Consider the following 18,399-nt stretch of genomic DNA (forward strand, 5'->3'; position numbering starts at 1 on the left):
GTAAAGCTTTCGCTGGCGAAATAATGTCCCGGGTAAATTAACGAAGAAAATGGATCGGCTTAAACGGTGCCGCACTCTGGGAATCGAAAAGGAAGGGATTTGTGCTTTTAATGTCCATCGGTTAATGGACGTCTTTAAACGAAATCGCTGATTTCTCATTAATACGTCACGAGCTCGGTCGGATCAGGCAAAACTCGTTTTTTCCACTGGATAAAATTGGACGATCGTAGATATCTGTGTGACGATCGATAAATAATAATTTGTCATTCCTTCGGAATAGCTACGGTGAAACGATTAATCGTAATTAATTAAAAATCACGCGTCTTGAAATATAATTTCACTCGCGAGGTAAAATTATTTAAAGGAAATGAGAAGAGGGGGATGATAACAAAGCGTAGCACAATAAACTCGATCGTTTCGCGTAAAGTCAGTTACAGAATCTGTTTCTCCGAAACTGAAACGCGAAAAACAGTAAAACAATCGTATTTTGTGGGTTACTATACTGCGTTGTGGTTAAACGTGGCAGGCTTTTCTTCGAGTTTCCATCCCGCTGGAACGTGGAATGCAACGAAACGGTGCAGTGAAACGGTTTATTGCTGTTTTCAAGGCTTCCGACGCTTCTTGGAACATAAATATTCATCTTCCTCTATGGACCGAGGATAGTTTCGCAATATCTCATCACGTTGAAACGTTAATAATTATTGTTCCGTGGACATATAACAGGATTCAACTCTAGATTATATCGAAGATTAATCGTTTCTCCGTTCTTCCATTGTTCTTCCATGTATCACAAATTCTTTGATGTTCGTTACAAGTTTTTAATTATTCGCCGTATCATTTTTCCTAGTATTTTTATTCAATTTAACAGGTTGTCATTTTTCTTTTATTTATTCCTTTTTATTTACTTTTTATCGCAGAAATAATTCGTGTTTTCAGCAAGAATTTTTCTCAGTCATTCGTTATCGATAGGGGGATGGACACGATGTCGTCTATTATGCCGCTTTTTTAATAACGGTTCCCTTTTGTCACGGCTCGTCAGGCTCTCGTTCCTCTTATCTCCGTTATATCCGTGCTATTACCTCCCTCGGTTCGTCCATTCTTCCCTTGTCTGGGGTTTCGTTGACGAAAAATTCGTCAAAAGACCCCCCGTACGTCACAGATGTCACCCTAATACCTTGAGCCTGCTCTTCCCAACGTGGCAAAATCATAAATCACGAAACCATCAAAGTTACCAAGAAATAACTATTTCGTTTCGAATCGATCGCAAGTTCCATCGTATCGATGTTCCATCTTCCTTCAAATTTTCATCCATCACGTGGAATTACGAACCGCGACGCTTTCATCCCCTTTCAGTCCACTCGAACGCGTTACCCGCTCGCAGGGAGCCACGCGATTACATTTCGATGGATGATAGTGCGGAACGAGAGAAGCCTGGACACGTTTAGTCGTCAGGGTAGAGAATATGATCGATGCTCGACGGCCACGCGAGGAACATGACCATTCTCAATTTCGCGTTTTGCTTGTACCGCCCTTGAAAATCAGGTTGTTCGAAAGGCCATGCTCGATTCGGTCGGTCGACGCGCCTTTAAAGGGGAATATATGTCTTAAATATTCAAAAGCCGACGCACTTGACTCATTGTTGGCGTAGGTCGGTCTGCTTTCCCTCTCTTTCGCCCTGTTTCCAACGTCTTACGTTTTACCTCCCGTTTCTTCCCGTTTCGCCGGCTTCCTCTTCCCATGTCACTTTGCCGTAATTTATTCTTTTCCTTTCGCTCGTTGCCGATGAAAAATGCATGCGATTCGTTGCCAAAGTACTCGGTTATTCCTTTTTATTCGCTTTTTTCTTCTTATGTTTTTGCTCGAGGCGTGTGAACATCTAATACGAATATTATAACAAACAGAGTGTCTAGAATATCTTGTGTATTTTTAAATTTCTACATTCAAATTTTCCACCAATGCGTAACATTCACTGTCTGGTTTAAAAGGGTAGTTGCGTTTCCTCAACGTCGAACCTAATCTCAAGATATACATACATAGAAATCGCAAACTTTTCCAATGTAATCGCGATAGACGAATCTCGTGGGCTTTTGCTTAGAAATCTCAAACAGCGTGGAACATGGAGCAGCGTTAACTGTACCAGTGCAAAGCATATTATTCTATTGAATTGCGTATGATCCATTTTCTTCCATTGCAATAATTCAATAAAACAATATCAAACAAAAAATGTCGTGCATCTATTATTTCCTTGTAAAACGAATGAAACTTTCGAGAGAACCTAATGTAACGACGTTAAGTACGATTGTTAATGAAATTTCAAAATGTGTCCTACAAAGTACATAATATATTCGTAGAACTACAATCGTTGGAATTTTTCTGCATTTCGGTACAGCCGTATGCAACACGGTTTCGAGCGTTGCACCGGGTGTGTTTGCGCCTGGTCAAGGTGCCCGACACTGCCCCGGTATAATATACCGTCACCGGACTTGGCCTTGCAGCCACTCTCGCGCGTCCTCGTCTCCCACCCCCTTTGCCACGCTTAAAGCCACGTTCACACCTCTCGCAACCCGAACGTTCCCTCGAACGTTGTTTCAAGTTGCTATAGATGCGGCTATAGACCTTTGACCCTCCTGTCTCACTGACTCTTAGTTCCACGAGAACCGTTTATATCTACATTTTTAATATTCTTGTTATTATATCTTATCATATTATTATTATTATTTTATGTTTTTAGTATTAATTAAAATTTCTTTCCAATAAACGACGTACCGTGTTACGACGCAGCGTTAAACGCTTGAAAACTCATAATACAGCTTTTTAAACGAAAGCGAATCTTGCGTATGGTTTCCTGTAGTTTCCTTGCATTTTTTAAAACGATGTATTTAGTCTACTTTTGTTGTGGGATCTGTCGATTGGTATTCCCTGTTACTATCGTCTCTGTGAAAAAAAAAGATGAATTTTATCGAGGCGTTGTGGTTACAACATTGCCCGAAATTTGAAAGCGTTGTTTTTCACCAGCTCGGTCTTCACTAACCTCGCAACAGGTAATTTCCACGGAACCTCTTGCGTCACCATCGAGCACACAAGTCGCCCTTGACACACTAGCCCGAAAAGGGTCAGATTACCCGAATCTTCTTGAAAATCGATCTAATAATCGACGAGAGGAACACCCTGCAGCATACCTATAGAAGCGTAAAAATCTGCTTCGAAATCTGCGACGATCTGCTCTTGAGCATTCAAACGGTCGCCCCTGTAAAGGATGAACGTCTTGTTCAACGCCTTTCTCGAATCATTTAGACTTATAACGTTGGAACTATTCAATCTGAAGATTAATTCATCCGCTTTATGTCGAATCGATCAGAAAATTATTTAAAATTTAAACAACTTCCCATTTAAAAAAATGGAAAAGGATAATGTAAACTGTTAGAGTTGTTAGTTGAAGAAAATATAAATGAAGCGTTGCGTAATGCAAGTTTTAGCGTGTTAACAGAAATAAGTTTGACGAATTTGAACGATTTGATCGTTCGAACAAGATGTAATTGATTCAAATGCAAAATTTATGAACAAACGATAAATCTGTAAAAAAAAAAAGAACACATCGAATTAATTTTTACACGCAGTAGCGTAAAGAGGAGACGGATTCGTTGAATGCAGACACGAAAAGTGCTTTCGTTTCGCCGTCTGTCGGCGACCTTCGCTCCGTTTTGCACGCACGTCGATTGCGTAATTAAAGCAAACGGCGTAACGGCGCCTAATAAACGACCGCGATTAGCAACGCACAATCGACGACCCTAACACTCGAAATAGAAGTCACCGATGAGAGATGCGACCTCGTTGTAATTATATATTCCGCGGAAACGTGCGGCTGACAAACGGCCGATACGGTGGCGCGTCGTTTAACCTTTTAACTATTACTAGCCTCGAATGCCAACGATTAATCCACTGAACCGCGGTTTCTTTTGAATTTTAAACTGTTCTTTCTTGAATTAATTTGTTACATCGTTAGATATAGAGGTTTTCGAAACATAGTTCGTTGATCATTTTAACCTTGAAGTTATATGGTTGGCTTTGCGCGTGAAGGATTTTGTCTGTTTAACTATAAATGAAAATGAAAGAGATTTAAGAGAAGGGGGTTCTCTTGCGTAAAATAAGACAAAAAAAAAGAGAAAAAAGAGGAAAATAAAATAATTACGGAACGAACGTGCTATAAAATAAAAGAACAAAAGGAAAAATAGAACAGAGAGGAAAGAATTATGACATCGAATTTACAACTATTGGTGCACTTGCTAGCATCCTTAGGGGTTCGGAGATCTCCCTGTCTCTCCCTGTCTCTCCCTAACTCGCCCCGGATCTCCGTCGTTTTACACAGTTGCACTTGCCTCTTCGCTCTCCTCTTTGTCATTTTCAACGATTACATCCCTCTCCCCTTCGTTAAATAACAGCAGACGGCCACGATGCTCGTCCAAACCCTGTTAAAACGTCGTTTATCTTCCGATACTCTGTACGCCACGACAGAAAATCCACGACGTGTAGGTATATGCGAGTGTCTGTTCGACTGGTGCATGGTTCATCGTAAATCGCGCTCGAAATAGAGCGTGGAAAAAAAGCATCGAGACAGTTACCGTAGTAGAGAATGGAGCACGATGATGGAACCACGCGAATTACGAGGGACGATATGGTGAAACAAGCAATTTGTACCGCGACTTACTCGACGTTGCTTCTTCTATTGAGACATAAAGCTGCGATGCGATGTTTTGCAATGGCAAGTCGGAATCCGTTTTATCCATTTTCTCGTCTCGTTAGAGCTGTTACGTTTTTGTCATGGAACGAAGCAAAGCTTTCGCGAAAATTTATGCTACACGTTGAGTACATTTGCGAGTAGTTACTCGACCTATTATAAGGTAGATTTTAAGGTAGTTTTACGTACACAATTATACAATTACGTACAATTATTTCAACACTTGCGAGAATTTATTCCGAATCTGCTGTGCTTTATGAAAAACACTTTGTATCATGCGCGACACGATGTAAAGAGAATTACATTTTACATGTAATTTACTTAACAGCGTTACATTTGTATATTACGTTATACGCGTGCCTATATAGAATTTGCAACGATCACGCTGATTAATATCGTATCGGTTCTTCCTGTAGCTGTAAATCATGACTCCGAGTCTCGTGGTGGTAGTTAACGTGGTTGCGTCTTGGACAAGACGAGTCGTCCTCGATCGGTCGGCAAATGGGAATCTCGGTCAGTCGAGGTTGAAAGTAAAAGGACGCTGTCTCGTGAATATTAATGGAGTAAAAGTGTAATTCTGTGACGCGATAGAAAGTAACGTTATTTGGGACACGTGTGTTACGAGCAACGTTTACAAAGATTACAAATTAGCCATTGGCTAAGGAATTATCCGAACACCGTTCGATAGATTTGATTTAAAACAAGTTATACTTACTAAATCCGTATTTAATATATGTTTAATATAATATAATTTAATGAACCTAATGCAAACAGTATTTTGCTATTTTTAAACGATTCTCTTAAAAAAAAAACCAATCTCGTCGTTTTACAAAAAAAGAGGAAAAAAGAAAAGAAACGTATTCCCTTAATAACGTAAAACTTGTTTGTTCCAGGGTTGAGTCTGGACAACAGTAACATGTCCATGTCCTCGGTGGGTCCGCAAAGTCCACTGGACATGAAACCTGACACAGCGAGCCTCATCAATCCAGGGAATTTCAGTCCTTCCGGTCCCAATAGTCCTGGGTAAGTAACACCACCATTTTCTCGATAATTTGTAACGATCTAACGATTATCGTTGTATCGATGCCACGGAGGTACAATTGAATTCGGTTCGACAGACAGCGAAGAAACGGCATTCTGGCGAAGATATCGTAAATAGAGGGTTTACCATGAACGTAGTCGCGCCCTTATAGAAATCGAGCAACATACCGTTCCTTTTCTTATTTTCTTTCTACCATTTTATTGCCACGTAACACATAGAGCGTCGTTGGCATATTTAAAGCTAAGAACCTTTGCCTATGGAAGCTGTAAAACGAAATCTTCCGAATGTTTTTATAATAATAAAAGTTATCTTAATTTGATAACGATAACTCTGGAACGAATGTTACGAAGTTATTTAGAAACTTGGACACACGGTAATTTGAAAAGTTGTTCCAAATTTTACTAGCGGCCTGTTAATAGTAGAAAATACGTTGCAAAATCCACTTCGTATACAGAGGTGATTGTTTAAAAAAAAAGTTTCACGGTATTTTGCTCGATCCGGGTCAGTAGTTTCGTAGCTGGAGTTTTTGTTACTCTCTTCTTTGCATGTAAGATCCTTCACCGCTGGTTGTCACAGCAACCTTCTGAGTACGTCGCCGAGTGGACAGAACAAAGCAGCCGCACCCTATCCGCCGAACCACCCTCTTTCCGGAAGCAAGCATCTTTGCTCGATCTGCGGTGACCGTGCCAGTGGCAAGCATTATGGTGTCTATAGGTAAGTCAGACATTAACATTTACAAGTTTACGAACGAACTGAATAAACTAACGGACAATCGTATGCGAAGCAAATTCGCAAACTTTCCGAATTAATTTCCTTGCTAGTACGTTGATCAAGCTATTCAGTTTCTGGACTGTGCGAAATAAAAATGTTCGAAAAAAATACCTTTCTTCTCTATTATTTTTACGAATTTGCTATAAGAGCTTAGGGATTCTCCTAGGTTTCCTTGTTTTATGAGGCCAATTTGTCAAGGTTTTCAGCAATGAATACAAATCGGTCTCGTTCCGGATATCGGACGATTTTTTCATCAGTCGTGACGGTCACTTCGAGATCGATGAATTCGCTTCGATAACCTTGACCTCTGGATAGTTAGGGGGAGGGGGGTGGCTTCAGAACGTATTAATAAATTTCGTTGATTTACTGTTATTTCTGTACTCAGAGATAGGATCACGATAGTTATTATTTTATTGAATGGATAAATCTATCACACCGTTCTGAGCCAAAAAAACCTTTATTGCACTTACAAAAGCTAGGAATAAAAACAAAAAAACATCTTAAGCCTGTCGATTAAATCTATCGATTGTAACTAGGATTATCTTCTAGTTACTATTTCGTATAACTAACGCATCTGCATATGGGGGGCGAGCACGAACTCACGTTGTCATTTTCAACAATTACCTATAACGTAGTGGTCACGATAACGTCGTCTTGGATGCAATGATAAATGCTTGTTTTTTTTTTAGTTATCGTCACCTCCGACCTTCCACTGCCTTCGTTCTGTATCTCTTCTCGTTTGTTGTCAGACCTACAACCGGCACCGTTTATTGAATTGCACTGAATGTCGTTACAAAGAGATCGTTCTTACTGCGATATCGTTGTAACGACAAGGTGTTTATGCCAATAACGTGGTACAATCAGATGCAGACAGTTATAACATTTTTCCAACGTTGATTATTGAGAAAATGCAGACTGAATGGCTATCGACTGAATAAGAAAGGAGAAAAATGAAAAATATTTCTTTCGTTTTAGCTTTGGAATTGAATCGACGAATAGTAACTTACAGACAAAAAAAACACTAAAAGAATTAAGAGAGAAGAGGTTGAGACACAGGATGGATTTATTCGAAGACTGAAATAGAAAGTAGAATAGTCCACGTCCCATATTAAATTGATCGATACCAGGTGACTTAGGAATAATTCATCTCTTATAGAATTATGTAACACCTGGATACTAAAATATCCCATGAATGGTGACGTATTTTTTAGTAACTCTGTATATAAAATACGATAAATAAGTCGCTCGTAAATCGCTCTTTTTTCACGAAAAACCACTTGCCTCGACACGAAGGACACGAGACCATGATGGATGGATAATAAACCATCAATTTTTTTTTAATGACAGGTTACATATATTTTTATCGACTCCTATATTATTCTGGAGTCGAAGGAATTCAAATTTATTAACAACTTAATAAATTTCTTTTACCTTAAAATTTTCACGAAGCGACGCGCGATAGAAACAAAATTTCTGAGAATTTACGACGCAAAAAAGATTCGTCATGGCTTTACGAGTTCTAGAAGCTAAAAAGTACGATAAAAAATGATACAGAGGACGTACAATCTTTTTATATCTACTGTAAGAAGAGATGGATGAGGGTTAAATTAATAACATTAATAACGACATCAAGAGACGGATATAAATATCCATTTAGTGAAATATATCATCTTGCACAAACGAGCGTACACTGTGCAATGTACAGGCATCTTTATTCGCGCGCCAGATATAGAAGAAACAATTCGTGAAACACACCTTCGACTAGCTTCTTGAGTAGGTAGGCAGGCCACCTTCTTTCTTGGTTCTCGTCCCTACTCATTACGGCGTGCAGAATTCACACGAAATTAGGAAGTCGATAAAAGTTTCAATTGGATAAGTTTGTAGCGCTAGAAACGCGATTAGACGCTTTTGTTTGGGGACACAAACCGAAGATAAGAATATTATCGTGTATGCACAGCAAACATCGGCAATCTGTTGATCGGAGAACAACCTCCATGAAGATTCGTAGTTTAGACGAAGTATTTTGTTATTTATTCTTTTTTTTATTTTTAGTTTTTTTAACCTTGTTGACGTAACTCTTACTGTTTCGACTTCAAGTCGATTATCATTCTGTCGAGGTTTGCAAGAATTAACGTAAACAAGAAAAATATTTTAACGCACAAGAAACTCGTATGTAACGCGTTCCTAACGGATGAATCTGTCAGACGAAGAAGTCGACGATGACTCTCTTCCGTAACGCGACGAAAAATTAAACTTTAACGTCGAGGACTTCTCGTCAACGCGTTTATCGCTTTCGTCTTGAAAAACGATGTTAAAGATAAGTATATTTATAGATGTGCACGCCGTAGAAATTTTGCAATACTCGACGAAAACTCGGGTTAATAAAGTTCTTCGTTTCTCTCTTTTTTCGTTTAATTGGATGAAACGTGTCTGTATGCAAGAAGAAATGATCGAGCGTTGGCTATCGAGTTTCCGAACCATTTCTACCACGTATCGCTTGCTATCTTGCTTTTAATTGATTAAGAACCAACCGATGTTCCACGTAATAGACGTCATCGACCGATTAAGCGTCGTGCGTTGCACGTGAGTCGCTCGAAAAACTCGAGATCATCAATGTGTAATAAACGCGCGATAAAACGATCTTGAAAGCTACAAGCTTACTGGTTTTTCGCTTCCTTTATCTTTTCTGTCTTTCTTGTTTTTTTTCTTACGTCGTTCGTTTGAAATTAAAATAAAGTAAAAAATTCCAACCTTCAAAGTCTCGATTTATTCTATGCAAACCGAAACTTCCAACTTTCTGTATTTAAATCTGAAATCCTAATTTTTCTCGCTGCGGTTAAACGTTCGAAATTTCTTTATTTAAACTGAAACTCGCCCATTTAAATTATCGATTCTTTGGCACTCTTCTCGCAATTCCAATCGTTTTCAAGTCATACACAGAGCGTATCACTGTGCTCCACTCCGATCGTCATCCGCCTCCCCACTTTGGGTATTGCGCGTGTGTGATCAGTGACCACGGCCGATGATGATGGTTCACGTTGCATCAGAGTCTCGACAACCTTGGACTTGCTCGCGTGGTTAGGACGACTAGCCAGCCGTAGTTCCTACGGGGCAAGGGAGGACGACGAGCCTTGTCTTCTGCTGTTCGTGCAGCCACTTTGCTCCAGTGGCAGCTAATTAAGCAATCACGGCCATTATCAGGGCCCGTGTCAGATATATCGCCGGTCTGTAAGAAACAACAATCCTTTCTTCCTTCGTTTCTTCCTGCTCTTCATGATTAATTGGCTGACTGGTATTTTCTATGCACTTTATGACTTCCTCCCAGCGATGGATTTTTAATTTCTTTATTTAACGCAGTCAAAGTTTTTTTTCTTTTATCTGTTTTCGATTACCTTTTGCCGAGAAATGTTTCTGTCGACGCTTTTCAGACGGAGAATTTTTCAAAAGAGGCAATACAACGGTAATAGCAGATGGAAGAATGAATTGGGCTAGCGATATCGATAGCTGGAAAACAAGGCGCGTTGAAAAGGAAAAAAGATCGAAAAATCGAGAACAATGGATCATGAAGAAATGCTAAAATTGTAACAAAGATAACGAATGTCGTAAAACTAAAGAGAGATTATTTTTAGAGAAGTCTCTCAAGATTAATCAAATCTTATCGATTCTGCCTATTAGCCATGAATTACAGCAAGAAACTCGAAAGACGCGATTTCTTTCTTTTTAGTCTCTAGTAATCTCTTTTTTCCCTTGTACGTTAGACTCGCTGCTGCTTTTTACAGCATAAATCCAAGAGTGGTCGCAAAGTAGTTCAATAATTAATAAAGCGATTAGGCTGATAAAACGTGATCGAGACTGTATAATTAAACGAGAAATTATACTCGACGGAATTAATGGAAGACCGAGCTCGTCGAAACGAGTTCTCGACACTTTGACCATCGAGCTTGTATACAGACAGAACCATCTCTACCGTGTCATTAGTACAAGTATAGCAAAGTTTAATTTCATTTCCTCCAGCTATTTAGTTTTGAAACTTAAAAATTATCTAAATAGATCTAAATAAACCGTGTAATGTTTTGACAAAGTGAACGGAACGTCGTAGAAAAACCTGAATCCTTCTTAATCGATGTCTATTACGTACGATAGCTGTCGAAGCTTTCTTTATTTTCACAACACGATTTAAGTAGGTCTTCAAGGAGATTACGCGAGATTACGAGTTACTTTACTCGTAGAGAAACATTAAACGGTAGTAGATCAAAGAAAATCGATGTTATTGATAGGCAAATGCCGGAGGCCTTTGCGCGTTTCCTATGGCGGAACTTTGGTCCATGGGTCGAGCTTCTCCACGCGTGTCCCGCGTCAGACTTATTTGTCTTTCGTGTAAACTCGACGAGATCAAACGACTTTCACGGTGGTCCAGAAATTTTCTCGCGTGTCTTTCACACATTTCACTTTCTATGTACCTACAGCGTTTGCGATTAGAAAGAAGTGTAAATAAGATCAGAATGTAGAATATGAATATTAATTTCCCATTACTTTTCAGAAGTATGTATCGTTTGCAATTGTTCCAAAATCTTTCTGAGTTTTCTTAAACACTTCGACGTATTTTATCAGCCATTGAAACTTACCGCTCGTTCAAATTCATCGCTAACGAATAAGCGTTGTTTCGCCCTCGCGACGGTGCAAACGGATGGAAGCAGAAAATTGTTCCATTCGTCGCTGCCGCGTTGCTTTTAGCGGATTTCATAGCCGAAAACACGAATAAATCCTCGATAAGTCGCGTATTGTCGTGCTATTCCTAGCGAAGGTCGCGAGAGACAGAGTTTTGACATTCGTCGAGATCCATAGGATTACTATTCCGTATTGTTCTTCTTTCGCGTTCGTCGAATTTACGAACCGAGCAAAGCAGAAGCGTTCGATAAGAACCGCATGATCCGAACGAACGAAACATTTTATGATCGAATATTTGCTTCTATTTTACTTCTTTCTTTCCATTTTATTGTTATTCCAAATCTCTTCTCTTTTCGTTTACCGACGTTAGGATTTAAATTGGTTTCACACTTGACCAATATCACGACAGTGTGATGTCTGGTTCCAATGTTACTGAAACTTCAAAATGTTTTCTGCAACAAATACAACGCGCACGTACAATTTTTCTACAGTACAGAGTGGCTAGAAAAAAAGTATGCGCGAATATATTAAATTTCATATCGTGTACTTTCACATACAAATACGAAAATGTAGTACGTGCTGTGAAGACGAAACGTATACAGACGCTAATTAAAAAAGACTTTAATTCATTTCGGTTGTCGCATCTAATATGTCTGTCTTCCTCGAAGCTAACGAGGATGATAAATTTTGACGAAACTCGTGGAACGTATTCTCGAGGACCGTTTAAATTTTTAGTATCGCAAACAACCTTTCCACTTTCCGTTGTCGTTAAGATCTCGATGATGGCCAACCATTGGCGAGACTCGTTTTTAAAATTGGAACCTCTCCAGTAACAGTGGCGACATTCCGCGAGTAAGAATTTATTTTTGCTCCAGCCGGTCACAAAACATCGCGCGTATTTTCGACACGGTTTAGCGTGCCTTTCTCTTGTTTTCACTTTTAATAGCGACGACAAGTGGATGCACCTCTTTCCTTCGTGTCTTTGCATCGTTAAGTTCGTTTGAAATCTCGTGCTGATTAGAGCTACCATTACGCAAGATTTTTAAATTACCAATTTCTTTGTCAAAAAATGAAACACCGAATTTCAAAAAGATATTTATTTTTCTCTAACTTTTTCTATAAGATAGAAAAAGCTAAATTAATCGTAAGAAGATTTCTATCGGCTAAAGTATCGGACGTGTGTTTCGAACGTGGCACGATTCGAACAAGATTTTTAAATAAAAATGTATTTATTAAATACACGATATTGGCAAAGAAAAAATAAAGGAAGAAATAGGAACGGTGGTGTTTTTTCGAATTATCCATTCCTAGCCCTCGAAATTCTTCTCTGACAGTTTCGATGTTTTTCTAACTAAAGTTTCTTAAAATTCAAATTCGTTGACCAAATTCCTAGATCTTAGGACTCTTAGTTACCTTTGTAAGCAAATTACTGTCGCGAACGTTCCATCGATTACATCAAACGCGTTCCAGAGGTACAAAATTAACTAGGAAACGACATAAATTGCGTTTTCCCTCGTTGCATCTTCCCAAGTGTTAGAAAATACTTTCGAATAAATTTCGACACGATCAAGAGGAATTCGCGGTTTCGGTGTGTGAATCACTGCAAAACCCAGACAACACCGACTCGTGCGTCGTAAAAAGAGTTGGAATTCGTTGGCGCGTCTTATCCGGCTCCTTCGCTCTGCTCCGCTCGACTAATCCAAGGATCCTTTGAATAAAGTATCCCGGGTTTACGATTTCTTTCGCGTAATCCGCTGTCCCGGACAGAACATCGTCGCCACCAGACAATCGAAAGTTGCAACCTGCACGAATAAGTCACCTCGACGAAAGTAATGTTACCGGGTGTTTGGACTTTGAGGATTTACAGCGTGATCATTATGATCCAATAATTTTCCACGGTATTTTAACGAAACGATACGTCTCTTGGGAGAAAGTAAATCGATTGTCGCAGTTCGTATAACAAAGGAAATTTAAAAAAGACACGCGAATCTTTATACTATACATTTTACGTAATAACACATTGGGAAGACGAATAAGATGCGTTATTCGAAATTTATTAAAGAACACAACGAGTAAATATACGTATTAGGTTGTCCGAAGAATGTCTTTCTTTCGCGAACGTGTCTTTTATAACAATGCAGCTTCGTACAAACGTGAAAGCATGTCTGTGAAACGTCGCGGTGTTTGTCTCGACAGAACGAAATGGATCGTACGTAATTCGACAAAATAATATAAAACAAATATTGAGAATTGTGGATCTTTGAAGCCGAAATAATGTTATAGGAACGCTAAATTTACACCGAGGATTCATATTAAAATGGTAATATATTTATTTCATGGATGATTCCTTATATATTCATCGATACACACTTGCACGCGTCTCAGCACTTTCTTCCATATCCGACTCTTAACCGACTGACTAGTTTACATTCATCCGTTTTTGAGACGCCGCGCGCACACACACCTCCACACACCGACACTCACATACAAGCATCTCTACTACGCATTTAACCCAGTCCAGCACAGAAAATTATACATATCTCGACAACAAAAAACGTTGCGCGTCCATTATTTCTTCATAAAACGAAAGAAACTTTTCGGACAACCTAATAAAGTTCTTTCTTTCTTTCTTTCTTTTCTTTCGTTCGCAGCTGCGAGGGTTGCAAGGCGTTCTCCCGTATCTCCTAGGAACCGAATCAGAATGAAATAAAACAAAACGTACGCGTATCCTTTTCAGCAGACAGAAATCGTAAAGCGAAATCACAATTTTTACGAACATAATCGATTACGATACGGCAAGATACGCTTGAACCACGTACGTTGCAGCATCTGTTCGTTGTAACGTACATCGACACGTACGTATTTAGAAGCGACACGTCCCAAGCCCACGGTTAATAGCAAAGTTATCACCGCTACGACCATTCAAACGCTGGAAATGTGTAATACAAGCTAGAAAATAAATGGCAAAAACAATATGAAATTCTCTTATTCAGTGGCGATCATAAAACGACGAGGCAATCGTGTTTGCCAGCTTTCTTCAGCCTTCGTTATCTATGCATAAACAAATCTCGCCCCTTGACTATGACATCCGGTACTCGTTCATCTTGGATCACGTTAGTTTATAGCGCTGTTCGCCAGTTCTTACGCTGCTTAGCTATCTTCTACGTTCTACGCGGTAGATATCGCTAAACGAGAGTGGAAGCAAGCGAGCTTGAAACAGGTTCGCATCGTCCATTAGCGTTTACTATTTACCGTCGTAACGAAAGCGAGCTAGAAAAATCGGCAGAGCGTCCGATATTTCTTGCTGTTCGTCGCAACATCTTTGTACGTTGTCATAACGGATTGATGTTAGTTAGAAAAATCGTTCGTTATAGCACTCGTCCGTTGTAAGATCGTTCGTGGCGGTACATCTTACCGTAGTAACCTTTCCGTTCTTTCGCTCGTAGCTGCGAGGGTTGCAAGGGCTTTTTCAAGAGGACCGTACGCAAGGACCTGTCGTACGCGTGTCGCGAGGAAAAATCCTGCATCATCGACAAACGGCAGAGAAATCGATGTCAGTATTGTAGATACCAGAAATGCCTGGCGATGGGCATGAAGAGAGAAGCAGTACAGGAAGAGCGTCAACGTACCAAGGAAAGGGATCAGAGCGAGGTGGAGAGCACCAGTAGCCTGCACTCGGACATGCCGATCGAGCGTATTCTGGAAGCCGAGAAACGAGTCGAATGCAAAATGGAACAGCAAGGAAATTACGAGGTAAATATTAACGAGAAACGACGGAGAGAAAAAGCGAAAATAGTAAGAGTAGAATTGGAACAGTTCACCACGTCGATTGTCCGGTTGAGAAATTTTATTTTTCGTTTGAACACGCTCCACTTTCGGTATACACGACTCGTCCTATTTTTCTATCTTTTTTCTTTCTTTCTCTTTTTTTTTTTCTAATTAAGAAGTTCTCGACTAGTAGTTAGATAAAGACCGTGGTTGCGTTTCATTCAGCGATTTATCGAACATGAACGTGACGGAAAAGCTGGTAAGATTGGAACGTCAGTTTTATGCAATGTACAGCTCTCCCGGGACGAAATCAATTTGTTCGTCATTGGACCCTGGACTGGTGATTGAATTAATCTCGTTCGAGGTGTCCTTTATTGGCGATCCGATATGATCGTTTCGTCGTGTAATGCGAATTAAAAAATTGATCGAGTCGTGTATGCATCGATGAATAAGCTGGTCGAAATAATCGAGGACATATAATAACGGTACAGAAGTATTTATCTCGTTAAAATGAATCGATGTAACTTCAAAGTCTTCTTTCTTTCTCAACTTTACCAGTATCTTTTTACAGAATTGTTCCGACTCATTTTAATTAGTACGATTCCATCAATTCGTTACCGTCATTTGTACCGACAGAAGATAAAACAACAATTTAATTCCTTGCAAATCGAACAGACGACTATCGTCAATGCTGGTCAGTAGCAACTTTGATTTCTATCGATAATCTGCTTTTTGCAAATGCTTTTTTTGGGGCTTTTGCTTCTGGCGAAATACGTATTCCTTAGAGAAAAAAAAAGAAAAAGAAAAAGAGATACGAATCGTGGATTTCGAGCGTTTTCGAGACATCGTGAAATTTCGGATTTGGATCAACTTGTTAATTGACTGTGGAAACTCAAATAAAGATCAGAATATTTGACTTTGCAACCGGAACGCGAACCGGAAACTGTCGCCAGTTTTTCTCCGGCCACCGTATGAACAACGACGTTGTGAACTGATTTTCGTGGAATGGTTGCGCGTAGCTGTTCCACGAAACGCTCCTCCGATTAATTCGGCATCTCTTGCAATGCACAGAATGCAGTGTCGCACATTTGCAACGCCACGAACAAACAGCTGTTCCAGCTGGTAGCATGGGCGAAACACATCCCGCATTTTACGTCGTTGCCGCTGGAGGATCAGGTACTTCTGCTCAGGGCCGGCTGGAACGAGTTGCTGATAGCATCCTTTTCCCACCGTTCGATCGACGTGAAGGACGGTATCGTGCTGGCGACAGGGATCACGGTGCACCGAAACTCCGCGCAGCAGGCTGGCGTGGGCACGATATTCGACCGGGTACTTTCCGAGCTTGTATCGAAAATGCGCGAAATGAAGATGGACAGGACGGAGCTTGGTTGCCTGAGGTTGGTAATCGTTACTTTTATATTACAATTATTAATTATCGATTACAATAGATTATAGTGGAACTCCGTTTACCTGAACATCGATCGGGGACCAACGGTTTATATAATAGCTGTTCCTCTGATATTCTCTGATTTTGTTCGGTCTATTACTCGTCATTCGCATAATTAAGAGCTCACGTTAGGCCACAGATTTGATTTCCAGTTAGCCACAAGTAAATGGAGTTCTATTGTATATTCGAAAGATGCTTGTTTTACAGTAGCAATGTGAGATAGGATAGAAATAGAAAACACTAAGAAGAGATACTATTCAAGTTCCTCGATTAATCGTTGGTATTGAGTTAATATTTTTCTGGATCGCGTCTTTCAATTTATATTAAGCGTATCTATAAAGGATCGAAGGAATTGAAAAGTATCGTTTGTATTACGCGTACGATTAAACTTGCTTCTCTATTATATGCTTCGAGTTTACGTTCATTTATCGAGCAATTAATCACAAACAGATCTATAATACTCTTCAACCCCGAAGTCCGAGGACTAAAATCCATCCAGGAAGTGACCCTGCTCCGCGAGAAGATCTACGCAGCGCTGGAAGGCTATTGTCGCGTAGCCTGGCCCGACGATGCTGGAAGATTCGCGAAATTACTGTTACGTCTGCCGGCCATCCGATCCATCGGATTAAAGTGTCTGGAGTACCTGTTCTTCTTCAAAATGATCGGCGACGTGCCGATCGACGATTTCCTCGTGGAGATGCTAGAGTCACGGTCGGACCCTTAGGAGCAAAAGGTGTGCCGCGTCTTGGGGCACACCGATTTATAAAGGAAAAAAATAACGGAACATGAAAAAGAACACATATATATAATATATATGTATGTATACATAGATATATATACATAGATATATATCAACAAGAAAAGAAAAACAAAGAACAGCACTCAAGATATATATATATATATATGCGTGTGTAAGAAAAGAAATTCCCGTTGGTAACTCTAACACGCCTCTCACGGTGGTTAAAAAACGAAAAAAGAAAAAAAAAACAAAAAGAAAAATTGATACTCTCACAGAAGTCGAGTAAGGTGGAATTTACTTACGTTTCTTCTTCTTCACCATTTTATTTATATCTGTTCGATAGCGCATTATATTTGATGTAAAGACGATCCTTTTCTTCGATTCGTATCGAGAGCATGCCGGAAGTCGAGCAACGGATAATACACTCGCGGAGAACAAAGAGCCCCAGCGCTTTTTTAAACGATCGATTCGATGAAATTTCCAAGCTCTCGAAGTCGCTTATGTATACCTTGGAACGATCTCTCTTTGCATTCTTTAGTCTATGACACACGTCGAGTATGTGTGTCATGCCATCGTATGTCCGAGCAAAGTTCTCACGCGTGACGATTTCCTACCGGATATTGCCGATCCTTGATTTAGTCTGGGCTTCGATTGCGCTCACGTCGAACTGTTTACTCTCTGCAACCACGTGGAAGTTCCTAAGACGCTGTTTTCTCATGTTTCTTCTTACCTTTTTGTTACATCCTCTGTTACAACCTGTGTTATCTCTTGTCATCGTTGACGTGTCAGTTTCAATCTGCTTCGCCAGTCTTTCAGAATACATATATAGTTGTACAGACGACACGATTCTCCAACGATCTCCGCCATTTTTCTATGGATTGCGGTCCTCGACGTGGGTGCAATCCGTAATAAGCGTAAGCTTATCGGGTATTTTTACATTCCAACGCTGCCTCGATTCGGATCGTCATTTGAAAGAGCCACGATCGCATCTAGATATATTATTATTATTATTATTATTATTATTATTGTCATTATTATTATTATTATTATTATTGTCATTATTATTATTATTATTATTATTATTATATTATTATTATCATTATTATTATTATACATACTTGCATAAAACGGAAACGTTCTATACGTGTGTGCACTATAATACGATAATTTATTGTTTTGTATTTTAGAGTATGGAAGAAAGAAAATAAAACTTACTAATTCATTATTAA

At 39.6% G+C, this 18,399-nt stretch overlaps 1 protein-coding gene across 10 annotated transcripts in view; it reads left to right on the forward strand.

Moving 5' to 3' along the window:
* usp (retinoid X receptor ultraspiracle) overlaps positions 1 to 18,399 on the forward strand; it is a 61,182-nt gene extending 42,783 nt beyond the window's left edge. For 8 of the 10 annotated variants that reach the window (XM_076621839.1, XM_033338321.2, XM_076621835.1 and 5 more), the window contains 5 exons: positions 5,629 to 5,758; positions 6,330 to 6,491; positions 14,663 to 14,969; positions 16,056 to 16,381; positions 16,882 to 18,399. In XM_076621839.1, the coding sequence (XP_076477954.1) occupies positions 5,629 to 5,758; positions 6,330 to 6,491; positions 14,663 to 14,969; positions 16,056 to 16,381; positions 16,882 to 17,155 (1,199 nt within the window). In that variant the 3' untranslated portion in view covers positions 17,156 to 18,399. The remainder of the gene's footprint in view (positions 1 to 5,628; positions 5,759 to 6,329; positions 6,492 to 14,662; positions 14,970 to 16,055; positions 16,382 to 16,881) is intronic. The other 2 variants (XM_076621838.1, XM_076621837.1) reach the window with 2 other exon arrangements.

The sequence above is a fragment of the Bombus vancouverensis genome, chromosome 9 (genome assembly GCF_051014615.1).
Source record: "Bombus vancouverensis nearcticus chromosome 9, iyBomVanc1_principal, whole genome shotgun sequence".
NCBI classification, from domain to species: Eukaryota; Metazoa; Arthropoda; class Insecta; order Hymenoptera; family Apidae; genus Bombus; species Bombus vancouverensis.